The sequence below is a fragment of the Melospiza georgiana genome, chromosome 3 (genome assembly GCF_028018845.1).
Source record: "Melospiza georgiana isolate bMelGeo1 chromosome 3, bMelGeo1.pri, whole genome shotgun sequence".
NCBI classification, from domain to species: Eukaryota; Metazoa; Chordata; class Aves; order Passeriformes; family Passerellidae; genus Melospiza; species Melospiza georgiana.
This window is the reverse complement of record NC_080432.1, coordinates 89,073,534-89,087,842: the sequence shown is the minus strand read 5'-3', so window position 1 is coordinate 89,087,842 and position 14,309 is coordinate 89,073,534. Positions and strand designations below refer to the sequence as shown.

Below are 14,309 nucleotides of genomic sequence, written 5' to 3'. Positions count from 1 at the left end.
GGGGGTTGCGCCCGAGGTCGCAGCGGCGGGAGGTGAGGAGGAACCGCTCCGGAGGCGACGTTCCTGGGGGCCGGCGTGGCGCGGGGAGGGGCGGCACAGGGGGCAGGGACGGCCCCGCGGCATCCGAACGCCCTCCCGGAGGATAAAGAGCGAACGGGGCTTTTGGCGCCAAACGCGCGGCCCCGCCCTGCGCGCGTGGAGCGGGGGCGGGGCCGGCTCTCCCGCCATTCTCCCGCTGTTTCCCAGTGCTCCCTCCCGAGCGTGTCAGGGTTTTTTTTTTTTTTTTTTTTTTGTTGCTTTTCTTTAACTTGGCTTTTTTTTTTTTTTTTTATGCCTTTTTGGGGGGTGAATAATATCCAGCTGCTTCAAAGGCAGGCAGTGACAGTCATCTGTCTGCGAGCAGAGGGTGGATGCGGAGGCCGGGGAGGCTGCGGGGGCCGGCGGGCGGGCGCGGAAAGTGCTACAGACACCATCAGCTGCTTTTTTTCCCTTCTCCCCTTTCCCCCTCCACTCCTCCCCCTCGCACACCCACCACCATCACCACGGAGGTAAGAAGAGGAAGCTGCAGGTTCTGGGCTGCAGGACAAAACCCCAGTCAAATAAATCCAATTCCCCATCGCGTTTTGAGTTGCCGAACTGGGAAGGATGGGGCGGGAAGGCGAGCGCAGGGGCAGAGCGGAGCCCGAACGGGGTTCTCACTGAGCATAAGAAAATCCTGGAGGATATTTGTGTTTTGGTTTGGAGCTGTCGCATTGAGATCGCCAGTGTTTTGTAGGTGCCTCTTTACTGCTTTGCATTTTAAACAGTTTAATGTATTTCCCGAGTAGAAAAATGCACAGTCCTGGAGGCGCTTAGGGGGCGGGGCGGGAGCGCAGCTGAGCCGAGCCGGGCGCGTTTCTCGGCGTTTCATCATAAGGCTTTTCATGGATTTTTTTTCCCCCTTTTTGGTCTCCGTCTCAGCGTCAGCTGTTGTGAACCCAGCAGAACGATTTCCTTCGCATTACCTTAACCGAGCTGAAGGGAGACGCTGACTCGATTTTTTGGACTTTGAGCATTTTTCTTTTTTTATTTTTTTTTTTAAATGTCTGATGCAACGGAGCTCTCTCTCGGCAGAGGAATGGGGCTGTGGTTGACTGGCCGTGGGTAGTGAGTGGGGGTCCGGCCGCGGGAAGGGCAGCAGCGCGCACTGCTCGGAGGTGAGAGCTGGTGTGTGTGCAGGAGCTTTGCGTGCGTGAAGTGGCCGAATGTGCGGAGTTGCTGTCCTTGCAACCTCGTTGTTGTAGGAAAAAGGGGTGAAAACTTCCCGTGCTTTCTTGGCAAATCAGGAGGCTTTGTTGGTGGCGCCGGGGTGGTTTTAATGCATTTTTGTGCGTGAGGTTATTACATAAGGTTGATAATTTCTGTTGCTGCTGGATTTCCCCTCCTCTCCCCCTCCCCCCTTGTGTTGTGCGCGGATTTCGCTGGCTCGCTTTGAGTGAATGAACTGGCGATTTGCGAAGTTGCAAAGAGCCCCTCCGCCCCCTTTTTTTTTTTTTTTTTTTTTTTTTTTTTGCATCTTTCTCCTCTCCCCTTTGCACTGTTCCGCAGTGACAAAAGGAGTAAACTTCCTCTACTTTTGCTGGCATATTAAGAAGCCTTTCTGGAGAGATTACGGTATCAAAGCCATGCATCTGTCTGCAGTTACTGTGCTGTTTTGAGCGTTTGAAGCGGTGTGGGGCGAGCAGGCGAGGGCTATGTACACAGGCTGTGCATCCCCGCCGGACTGTGCAGCCTGGGTCTGTGTCCCCACGGAGCGCCGGGGCACGCTCTGCACGGGGGAGCACTACCTGAGCGCTTTGATTTCAGTATCTTGAGTCGGGAGGAGAAAGGTGTGTGAGATGTTTTTTTTTTCCCCTCAACTTTCTAAAGGCTCCTTCTTGCTTGCTATTTATGATGGGATTATTAATTTTTTTTCCTTCCGTTAAGAGGAAGGGACTCGCGTTCGTGTCTGTTTGTTCGTATTTTTAATTGTGATTTTGTTGTTTTGTTCTTTTTTTTTGTTTTTTCCTTTTTTTTTTCTTTTTTTTTTTCCTTTTTTTTTTTTTTTTTTTTTAGGTTCAGGTCGTGGGAGAACCTCTCTTCTTCCCCTTGGTGGAAATATCGATAAAACCTGTGTTTGAAACTATTGCTTGACACAGGGATCAGCAAAAAGACACCCGTAATGCCAGGAATGGTCAGTAAAAACCCAGACCTCGAGTTTGACTCTTTGCAGCCTTGTTTCTACCCGGACGAAGATGACTTTTATTTGTGCGGGCCGGACTCCGCTCCCCCGGGCGAGGACATCTGGAAAAAGTTTGAGCTGTTGCCCACCCCTCCTCTGTCTCCCAGCCGGGCCGGGCTGCAGGAGCACCCTCCGGGAGGGGGCCCGGTGCCGTGGGGAGGAGCGGCTCTCTGGGGCTGCCGCCCCACCGACCCCGTGGACTGGGCATCGGAGCTGCTGCTGCTGCCGCCCGAGGCCGACCTGTGGGGCGGCATGGACGGAGGGGACTTCTTCGAGACGGGCCCCGGCGTGACGAACAATCTCAACTCCATCATCATCCAGGACTGCATGTGGAGCGGCTTCTCGGCGCGCGAGAAGCTGGAGCGGGCGGTGAGCGAGAAGCTGCAGAGCAAGGCGCCCGCCGCGCCGCCGCCGCCCCCGGGGGCCGCGGGCAGCCCCGCCAGCGCCCGCGCCGAGCTGGGCGGCGCCGTGCCCGAGTGCGTGGACCCGGCCGTGGTCTTCCCCTTCCCCGTCAACAAGCAGGAGGCGCCGGCGGCGGGCGGAGGGGCTGCGCGGGGCGGCCGCCCGCCGCGCCCCGCCGGGGACAGCCGGGCGAGCAGCAGCAGCAGCTCCTCCGGGGACGACACGCTCAGCGACTCGGGTAAGCGCTCCGGCCCCAGCGTGCGGAGGTGGGGACGGGGGTGGCGGTGCGGCCCCCGCCGGCAGCTCCGGGGGCGGGCGGGGCGCTGAGCCCGGAGCCGGGCGGGGCGCGGGGCGGCCGGCAGGCGGCAGCAGGCGCGGGGGCGGCGGGCACGGCCCGGGGGCAGCCCCCGCCCGCCCCTCGCCCTGTGCCGGCTGCGGCGGGCCCGGAGCATTCGCCGGGCAGCGGCTCCAGCCCGGAGGGGCTGCGTGGAGCTGGGCAGCCTCCGGCGCCCTGACAGTCTCCTGCCCCCGGGGGGCTCGGGGGGGTGGCAGTACGGCTGCCACCGCCGCCCTGGGCACAGATTTACGGGGGATGACCGTGTGCGCGTTCCCTTAGGCACCGTGCGGGCAGGCTGGAGCTAGACCCCTGAACCCTTACAGCAGCGCTTGTACTGACAGAGCCCAAAATGTTTCAAACGTGCTGTGTGTGTGTACGCAGAGAAGTCCCCTTGGGCTGAACCGCGGTTTGGCCTGTGTAGATGAGCTGGTCCCTGTGACCACCGCTGCAAACTTGGTGCTTGGTGATCCGTCCCGGGTTTCGGAGCCTGCTGTCCCTTTAATGTCTGGTTTGACAGCTTTGGGTGAGGAAGCACTTCCAACAGCTGTCTTCTTGGCAGTGCACCAAGCGCCGGCTTAAAGGGTCCTCGGCTGGAGCAGCTTCACCTTCTGCCTCAGAACAAACCCAGCGATTGTTTCGTTTTCCGGCTGCTTTTCTACCAAGCAGGGGCTGTGTTGTGGCTCTGTGCTTGCCTTTTGTGCCACAACTCGACGATTCCATTCAAACTACATACATTCTGTCTAAAAATTCTTTTCTGCCACTGTGATTGTGTGGGTGGTAGCCCCATTTTGATTGAAAATTAGATGTGTTTAAAAAAACCCATCTCATCAAACTTACTAAGCTTTCAGACATCTCTATTCTTTGCTGATTTCATGTGTGTTACATACTTTTACAGATCTATATTTGACTGCAGATGGTGGGTGCACCCCGGTTTTGCCATCAGTTTCATTACTGCTTTTACTGGATATGTATTTTGTCAATAAATACCGATACTTGTAATCAAGGTATTTTCAGGGAGAATAATGTCTGTTTTATTTTCTGTCCTTTATTACCAGAAGATGATGAAGATGAGGAGGAAGAGGATGAAGAAGAAGAAATAGATGTTGTTACAGTGGAGAAAAGACGCTCCTCTACCAACAAGTCTGTTACCACCCTCACTATTACAGTGCGTCCTAAGAATACCACTTTTTCATCAGTCAGGACACAGCAGAATGGACTCATACTAAAGCGTTGTGCCCCAATTCACCAGCAGCATAATTATGCCGCTCCTTCTCCATTTGTGGAGACTGAAGAGTCTCCACCACAGAAGAAGTTAAAAGTCGAGGTGCCCCGTCCAGTAAAACCCACGATCCAACCAAAGCTTAAGAGTTCGAGTCCTCGAAACTCTGATTCAGAGGACAGTGAACGTCGACGCAACCATAACATCCTGGAGCGTCAACGACGTAATGATCTACGGTCAAGTTTCCTCACTTTAAGGGACCATGTTCCAGAACTGGTTCAAAATGAGAAAGCTGCAAAAGTTGTGATCTTGAAAAAAGCCACTGAGTATGTTCATTCTCTTCAGGCAGAGGAGCAGAAGTTACTGCTAGAAAAGGAAAAATTGCAAGCCAGACAAGAACAATTACTAAAGAAAATAGATTACAAGCGGACTTGCTAAACTTTTTTTTTTTGTTTTGGTTTTTTTCTGGCTGATCAGGACAGTCATTGCCACTTTGCACATTTTTGATTCTTTATAAAAAAATTGTGTTTTTTGACGTTAAGAATGTTGGTTTTAATTTCAATCCAGTCCCTGAAGTAATCGACAGACTATATTATCTGGGTACGGAGCAAATGATTTTTCTTGCAAGGAGTTTATTGCAAGACTACCAAACAACAATGGACTGCCTTTGTTTTTTCTCCTTAAGAACTGTAGATGGTGGGGATTTTTTTTTTTAAGTGTTGTGAGCATTTGGAGCTGCTGATGACATCTAGTTGAGTTTTAAAATGTTCATTCCTAAGTTTTATGGTGCTTATGTTCTAACAGATGTTACTTTAGGGGTTGGCATTTTGTGCCCCTGTGGGAATTTCTGTAAATACCATCTACACACTTGCCTTTTGTACATGTCTTGGGTTATGAGAGGTGGCTTTTGCTGCCAGTATTAGACTGGAAGTTCATACCTAAGTACTGTAATACCTCAATGTTTGAGGAGCATGTTTTTGTATACAAATATATTGTTAATCTCTGTTATGTACTGTACTAATTCTTACATTGCCTGTATACTTTAGTATGATGCTGATACATAACTAAATTTGATACTTATATTTTCGTATGAAAATGAGTTGTGAAAGTTTTGAGTAGATATTACTTTATCACTTTTTTGAACTAAGAAACTTTTGTAAAGAAATTTACTATATATGCCTTTTCCTAGCCTGTTTCTTCCAGTTAATGTATTTGTTAATGTTTGGTGCATAGAACTGGGTAACTGCAAAGTTCTGTGTTTAATTTCTTCCAATGATGTACATTTAGTGCTGCGTCTTATAGCACTTTGAAATACCTCATGTTTATGAAATAAATAGCAATTACATGATGTGCCATTTACTATTTTTCTTTTAAATAAAATCTTAAACTGCAGTATTGATGAAATACAAAAAGCATGGTCCCATACCCTTGGCACTTCAACTGTCAGACTGTAGGTGACACTACAAAGGTCAGCTGGGCAGGACATTTCTGTTTCTGGTTAAATAATAATTGTAGTAAGAAATATATTCCTGTTATTTCATACTTGTCTTGTCAGGATTATCCCAGGGGAACAGATTTACCACACTAATGGAATGATTCCTGTGTCTTCCAAAGACTCCTCTACTGGGCCCAGAGAATTGTGAGGGATCACAAACATGGCTAGCAAACTTATGCTAAGGGATTGGCCTCTGTGGCACACTGGTGAAATAAATGATCGAGGCAGACTTGCCAAGGCATAGGAAACTAAATATTGTAATAAACAAAGATCTTAACTTGGCTGCAGTTCTTTGCATTAGGAAAGCCTCAAAGCTGTCCATCATTGCACTGAAGAATTAATGTTCTTGTTTGTAGCTGAAGGTCCTGTTTGTTACTGCATTAGTTAGTACAACTGAAAATATCAGGGAAGATGCAGGGCCATGAAGTGTATAGCAGATGAAGATGGAACTTGGTTGTCTCTGGAGCTGACTTTTGGTATGACAGGAATAAGACACTTTAGGCAATCTGTTTGGTCATTGTATTAAAGACCATGAGACCAGGTGTTTTATTTTATAGTCTCTACAGGTATTTTTGACACAGGTATTTTCCTCACACTGAATCTGAAAAAGAGAAGGTAGGAATTAGTGACCAAATGGCTAGAACTTTCCGGATCCACTTGCAAGAAGCTTACCTGTCACATCTGCCCCTGCTTTAGCCAGGAAGGAAGTAGCTTGTCTGTTGATGGAGGTACAGAAATCCTGTATTTCCTATGAGGTAACAGGAAGAGCAGTGTACAAACACCCCCCACTTAATGGATGTGCCATATGTCTGTCCCTACAGGTTGCTGATGCACTCATAACCTCTGTGCTCTTGGGGCCCAGGCAGCTTCTGTACCATCACCACCAAGAATTGTACATGATCAGTGCAGTAAATCCAGATCTTCAACAGGGGTAAATTGGTGTAACACTGTGGATTCAGCTAGGCCTACACAAGCATTTGAAGAACTGGGCTGAGTAGAGTTAAGATCTAAATTCAGACCCAACCATAGTTGTTCCATATATAGAATCCTTGTTTTGATTCCCTTGACGTGCTTCTTCCACTTTCCAGCTACAGCGATAAAACAGTAGACAAAGACAATTGGTGTGAACAATTACAGCGTACATTTAGTTTTACTAGCTAAAACAATTTTTAGCCCCCTTTTTTTAGCAATTTCTGTTGAACTCCTGTTGCACTGTTTTCAAACAAGGTATGCATCAAATGAGTATTCTTGAGGACGTAAAGTCCCTTCCCATTCTCCTTCTCCTTTCCTTTCTTCACACTCGTGGAGAACTTTGGTCCAAATCCTCCACTCAGAGTTAACTCTGGGTCAGATCAGGTTGCTCAGGGTCATGCAACCAAGGCTTGAATATCTTAAAGGATTGAGATTCCACAGCCTCTTTGGACAACACGTGTTTTTTGCCTACCACGACTGATACAAATTTTTGTACTACCTGAAATTTTCCTGGTTGCAATCCTTGTCCATCGCCTCCTGTTGAACCTTCTGGAAGGGTCTAGTTGCACCTTGTCTGTAACCTCCCAGTAGGGAGTTGAAGACAGCAATTACTTCTTTCTCTTCTTGAGATAACCCAGTTCTGTCTTGTGGTACCTAAGCATTTAGAGTATAATAAAGGCATCAAATACTCAGATTTGTTTGGCTATTCAACACAAATCCCTGCTGAAAGCCTCTATTTCTCACTATAAAGTGGGAGTTTTGGTCTGATTCTTTAGAATTCAGTGATAAACGTCCAACTGATGTCTGTGAAGACAGAATCTAGTGCCATAATGTTCCCATACACTGTACCATTTGCCTGCTTCTCTGTGCTGCACTAGCAGTACTTTAGCATTGTCTTTTTTTTTTTTTTGCTTTTTCTTTTTTAAAATAAGGAGTTGATAGTTTGTTTTCATATCATCACTGTAGGGATTAAGTTGTCAAGGTCAAATATTTCTGGTAAAAAAAATCTCAGTTGCAGGATGTTAATAAAGTTACAGTTGTTAACTAGAAGATTTCTTTTGTAGTTACATGATTAAAAGAACTGAGAGTTGAAGGAAAGACAGCTTTTGAAAAGAAGTGAGCAATTAATTGTGTAATATTTTCTGGAGAATCAGTACAGTAGCCAGAAGGCTGCATAGAGAAGGACATAGGATCATAGCTGCAGCCATTACAAAAGATCCTTTTGCAAGTGTATCTAGAGTGGGGAGTCCATAAGGACTCAACCAAATAATTAATTGAGACATTATTGCCTTTTGGTTTTTTTTAAATACATACCTATATTTGCATAACAAATGCAAAAATATCTGTCTGGAGAATCATATGTGGGAAGTACCTAACAGCTGCTTATTACAAAGCAGATATTGCTGATTCCTGAAAGGAGAATTGAATTAAGTTGATCTCAGCCTTATTGGATCTGCTATAAAATTCCCAAGTTCCTTTTCATACAAGAGAGAATTTGCTGATAGTTTTCTCCAAAATCACATATCCCAGAGGATGCTCTCCTTCCCTCCTTCTGTTTATTTTCTTTAAAATACCACTAAGAACACAAGGGACTTGTAACACTGAAATGAAATGATTCCTCCATAAATTAGTAGAAGTGAAACACCAGTGGGAGACCTTAAAAAGGTGAAATGTGTTAATGGTGTCATTACCACTTGGTCACCTGTTGCCATGAGTGCTAAAGAAAGTGCATTTCTCAAACCCTGAGCTGCTGTTATAGCAACTTATCACCAGGTCTTGGCAGGACTCCTTGAGAGATCCTGAAATACATAATTTACAGTTTGCTCCTGGGAAGTATACTGATAAACCAAGCTAAAATAAAATTACTTCAAATGGGTGACATTCTTAAGCTTGAATTTCCTGGCTTCTGGCTGGTTTATATCGGAAGATGTAATTTGATTTAGAATATTAATTTTGAGATAATTGGTGAATTTTTAATGTACAATTGTCAAATGCTATATGATCTGTACCTGGGTTACTTTCTTCTCCTTGTGTCAATCTCCCATTTCCCATTTCCCTTCCCTTCTCTTTTTCTCAGGAACACAAAGCCATCAAACTTAAAGGGACTTGAGCACAGCACACAAAGCTTTTGAATTAAGCAGGGATGTCAGTAGAAACAGGAGATACACAACACTTCCAGAAATCTCAGAGGAAAGCAGTGGTGCAAAACGCGGAACAGAAGCTGATTGTGGAGCCAACATGGTGAGTTTTGCCTCAGCACTTCTGGCTGCTCCTGGAGCACTGACAAGCCTGAATTCAGAGCCCTTGGTCTGTTCCAAGACAAGCTTTCACTTTTGCTGAACTACCTGTCCAATTTGCTGCCTTACAGTAGTTTTTTGCTGCCTATCTGCTTTTACTGACCCTGCAATGAAGCTTGGCCACCGTAAACCAGATGTTTTGCTGCTGGGTTCTATGATGTGATAATTCCTGCTGCCTGCAGATCTTTGGTTCTCATCCAGCTTTGTGCCCTTACTGGCCAGATCCTTCTCTTGATGAGATTTTGATATTTTTGCACAACAGTCAACTTGGAGAAGGTAAAATGAACTTTTGATGTCTGAACCATGGAGGTTCCTTATATATGTGCTGGATGAATAGATTAACATACATGCTGTGTGCACACAAGGGATTCCATAAGTGTTGATCCATGAGCCCTGCTAAATAAAGCCTAGTGTATATTTTAACTGAGTAAGTTACAAGGCTGTCCACTTGGCCCTTTGAAGAAAAAGCAAACAAAGACATTTTGTTTCCTGTATTTATGATCACAGTATGACACACCTAAATAATGCAGAAATTAAAAATAAGCATCTACAGTGTAATCATAAATAATGGCAAGTATGTTTTAACTCCATGGTGAAATGGAGGGGTGTGTAGACTTATCAGACTTAAAATTTATCACACTTCTAACTGAATTATGACCTATTTGTTGCTGATCTCTGAATTGTTGCATTTTGTATGCATGATCATTGTTAGGCTCCATATATGCTATTATGGCTGCTCTGTTTGTGAGCTATGTCATTTGCCATCATATAGTGTTTTCATCTGACATTATTTAGATAAGTGGAGACATTTTCATTTTATGATAAAATAAGATTATTTAATTTTTCTTATTCTGTGCTCCCAATTTCTCAAAGTTATTTGTCTGCTTTAAGTGTTTACTGCTTTCTCTCTGCTTTCTGTCTTCTGTACTGCATGCATTTAGGGAGAGGAACTCTCTTCCATGTTATCTCTCTGAAGCTGAGTTAGATTGTCCTGTGAGTGGCTGTATCAATCATAATAACTATAGCAAGAGTCCTGTTGTCTAACAGCTACATACAGCTTAGTTTTATATTAGGGGTAGGATGAGTCATGCTGTCTACATCTGTCTAGTTTCACCCTCTAATCTACAAGCTTTACAAGCATTACAGAGTTTTAAGCAACTAGCTGCTTAGCTTCCTAATTCTCCTTATGTAGTCAGCAGAGAGATGCAGGCTCTTCCCAGAGCACAGTCCAGAGCATCTGCATTGGGCTTTACCTGGAACAGGCCCAAGCACTGCTCTGCACCTTGAGGAAAGAGTGATTACAGCATGCAAGGGGTGATTACGGGAACTGGGCTAAGGGCTGCTTCATTGCTGCTGGGTAACCAGGTTACTTGATCTCTTGCTGGTCTTACTTACCATATGAAATTTAAAGCAGTGATTTGGAGAAAACTGCAGGCTAATAGATGCTTTATTTAGAATAAAACATTGCATGAATGTAGGATAGTTAATTTAATCGGCATAGTTGCTTTATTTGCAATTAAATAAAATATTTCAATGGCACTTATCTCCATTTCACTTCCTAACACCATCAAAAATAAATACATAGTGTTTTAGTGTTCAATGATTTCACTTCCTCACAGAACAAATCAGTGTAATTAGAATATTATTTGGATGGGTATTTTTAGTATCTGTATACAAATAGATTTTTCTTCTGCAATACGTGGCAATTACATTTAGGCAAAATCTTGCTTCTTCAGTATGATATAGACTTAATAAAAAGTACATTGCAATTAATATTGTAAAAAATTTAATTCCAACATCTAATTAATATTGCAGTTCGTGGTGTAGGAGATGAAGGAACTATCTAATATCATACACAGATCCAATGTTGTCTAGTACCTCAGAATCCTCAGAAAACATTTTTAAAACCACTTAGAAAATTTCTTCTTATAAATTCCTCAGATCAATGTTAAAATATCCCTGAAATATTGTTATGAATTTGTTTTTTAATATAGAAATTATTTGTGTCTTATAATATTGTCATTAGATTTGGCACTCTATTCTTTTTGAAGCAATTTGGCACTTTATTTGTTTTGAAGCAAATGTTCAGAAAGGAACAATGTCACAGAAAGGAAATCACACTATTTCAGTGCTCAGTCACCCTCAGAATTTGGTCCTATAGAGCTAGAAGATAGTATTTAGATACTAAATCATGTGCTGAAATGAGAATGGTGACATGTAACAACCTCTCCCTGGAAATGATTTTTTTTTAATTTTTAAATAGACAATTAGATAGCATGCTTCATATTTCTCCTCTACAAATCTGGAGCAAGTGCGGTTGATACTCTTAGAATTGCATATCCTCTTAATTAAGAGTTGTATAATTCTTCATAAGAGAAAATCTAAAAGGAAAGCAAACATACTTCATTTTATCTCAAAACGTGGTCATCAAAAATGTACTGTAAACTGTGGTTCTGAGGGCTTCTTATTTCTCATTTTCTCCTACAATCATTAGTTTTGGTCATGGTTCCAAGGCAACATTTGTGAGTCACATCCTCAATAATTATGATTACAAATATTTCTCATTTCATTTGCTTCAGGCCAGACAAGCCTGGGTAAACCACAGTCCCAATGTATTATTTCTCAGGTGTACAAGAGAAACAACACAATCTTCAGGTTGTGAAGTGCTGTGTTGTGAAGCCATGTCTTTATGAACACTTCCTTCAAACATGTGCTGCTAATGAAGCTATGTTATGATTTCAATAATTTCAATAATTTTTATTATCTTCAGCCTTTAAACATTCTTATGCTGATCTGATTCATTACTTCACTTTTCTTTTTAGCTAAGTAGCCCTGCAGGAGGCAAGGGGGATTCATCTGACCAGATATCAACTCCTTTTAGCCAATAAAGAAAACAGGTCTTTTTAGTGCACAATTAATTTTACTGTTAAGTGGCTATTTAAAATGACACAAATTAATCTCCCCCTGGAAGTGCTCATTTTGGTGTGGACTGTGGAGAGATCTTGGAGGACCAGATACAGGAACCAACATTGCAGATGTCTAATGTGGGATTTGCTTTAAAATACCTAAATTTGGATGTCTGTTGATATCTAACTGAAATCTTGATATCTAGGTGCTGTTACAGTCAGTGAAGTCTGCATAAGAATTCAGTGTGGATGTTTGTTTTAGGGTGAATTGGATTAATTCTTGAGGTTCAGTTCTCTGTAGTGATCAGCTCTCCAATACCTATAAAAGGCACTCCAGGTACAGAGTGAAATATAAACACCTATACACCTAAATTCAGTGCCTTAAACTACAAGCTGAGTCCAAATACTCCTGTCTTTCTTTCATTTCATTTACACATTTTAAAAGTTTTGCTCGAACTAGTCGAGTAATCTTAAACCCAGTTCTGTCTAGTTCATTTTTTCTGCAATACTGAATATCCTTTTTGCTTTGGTTGTCTATTATAGTACCTCCATATCTTTAGCATCTTTGGATTTCTTTCATCCTCTCACAAGCCCTGTTTATCACCAATATATAGCAATATTCATCAGTGCCAGAAAATTGCTTGCATTACTGATAAAATTCCCTAAAACAGCTCTCACGTTACCATATTGCATGGTGGGCAGGACCTTATTTTCTCCTTCTCACACCTACACAAAGCTCATTTACAGGGCATGTTGATACATTTCAGATGGTGATATACTGACAACATTTTAAATTAAATTAAATGATAGCACATATCACTTTTTTTTTCTTTAATTAAAAAAACCAAACAAACATGACAGGAGAAAAACCAGAAAGTAGATGAACATTTAGAAAAATCACCAGTAACTTTTATATGAACGTTTTTTATGGGATCTCTGATAGTTTGAACTATTTCTGTGTTTGTTTCCCTTTTATTGTTTCTACAACCTTACTCCAGTAGTTTTTATATTTCTTTGCTCCTTTAAAAAAAAAATTTTCTTTTCACAGCTTCTGTGGTCTTCAATAACTATTCCATATTGCCCTATGCCTATTCCTCCTTTCATTCAAACACTTAAATGAGTCACACCTTTTTTCATGCTTTACAGTCTCACTTCTCCTACTAGTCCCAAATATGTCTCAATGTAATTTTTTTATTTAACTCTAAAATACAGATTCCCATTCTGTGAACACTTGCTGGATGGATATAAGTCTGTTGACTTCAGTAGGAGTTTATAAATTAAGAAGTCGAGACCTTCCAAAACCTTTAAATGAAAATTGTAGGTATGCCAAGTTAAATTGTGCTGTATTTTAAATTCTTTCTTAAATGCCATTGACTCCCAAGGTGCTACCCTGCTTTTCCCATTCACTACTAACCTAGAAAGAGTTAAGTTACCATGAACTGCTTTGATATAGAAAATCATAGATTTCTTTTCTGCTTCTGGTGTTGACAATATGCAATAAGCTGGAAGCCTCAGTTGTGTGACCATGAGTGAAAATAAATATCTATTAGAAGTAGTGAAGAGGAAGGCATTTGGCCATCCATCCTACTGGAAATGTTAAAAATCCACATTTAAAACCCCCATTTAATGGGTTTTTTCACTGTTCATAACAAAATTGTATAAAAAGAAAACAAATATTGGATGGTTAGTTTATTTCTTATCAGAACTCCTTAATTTTGAAATTTCAGGAATCAGTCTAGTAGGAAGTGTCAGCGAGTAAATGAATACTTTCTGTACTGATCTGTGCCAGTGTACAGCTGTGTAAGAATGCCTTTGGTCTAGAGTGTGTGCATTATCATTTCCACTCCAGACAGGAGACCCAGGCTCACTTCACAAGAAAAGTCCTTTATTTTTCGTTCATTGGCTGGGGAATAACGGCCCAAGGGATTTTATTTGTGCATTTGTTCTGGTTGCCCAGAAAACTGTGTGCTCTAAAGCAGGGCAGCACCTTGGGAGTCAATGGCATTTAGGACAGATTATGTCAGCTGAGGAGCTGGAGTTGAAATAAATTGAGAAACTTGATTGCAGCTGTGCCACTCTATATCTGTAAAAGTATTAGAAGACCATCAATGTTTTATTGTGACTGCATGTAGGTATGATTTTAAGGCCTTAAACTGCCTTAGTCAAAATCTTAGTTTAAAAAATTGTTGTTAAACATCTTTGCCCAAAATATTTTTGTATTTGATATACCAAAAGTGTCACCTACGTTTCAGCAAATATGCACTGTGATTAAAGGGTATAATCTCTCAAGAGAGTTTTATAATAATTTTAATTACCCTGGTCTTAATAAAAAGACTTAAGGGATTTAATAAAAGGGCATTAAGAGATTGCCAAAGGGTTAAACGTATATATTTTTATAAGAAAAATTGTAAAGCTTCTGTG

General features: G+C 42.5%; 1 protein-coding gene across 1 annotated transcript; it reads left to right on the top strand.

Annotated features, from left to right (window-relative positions):
- The first annotated feature begins 811 nt into the window (after positions 1-811).
- MYCN (MYCN proto-oncogene, bHLH transcription factor) lies at positions 812-5,566 on the top strand. Its single transcript, XM_058020366.1, is given in 5 exon segments — positions 812-1,196; positions 2,095-2,374; positions 2,377-2,442; positions 2,444-2,900; positions 4,055-5,566. Coding segments are annotated over 4 exon segments (1,299 nt in total). The 5' UTR covers positions 812-1,196; positions 2,095-2,200; the 3' UTR covers positions 4,657-5,566.
- The last annotated feature ends 8,743 nt before the right edge of the window (positions 5,567-14,309 follow it).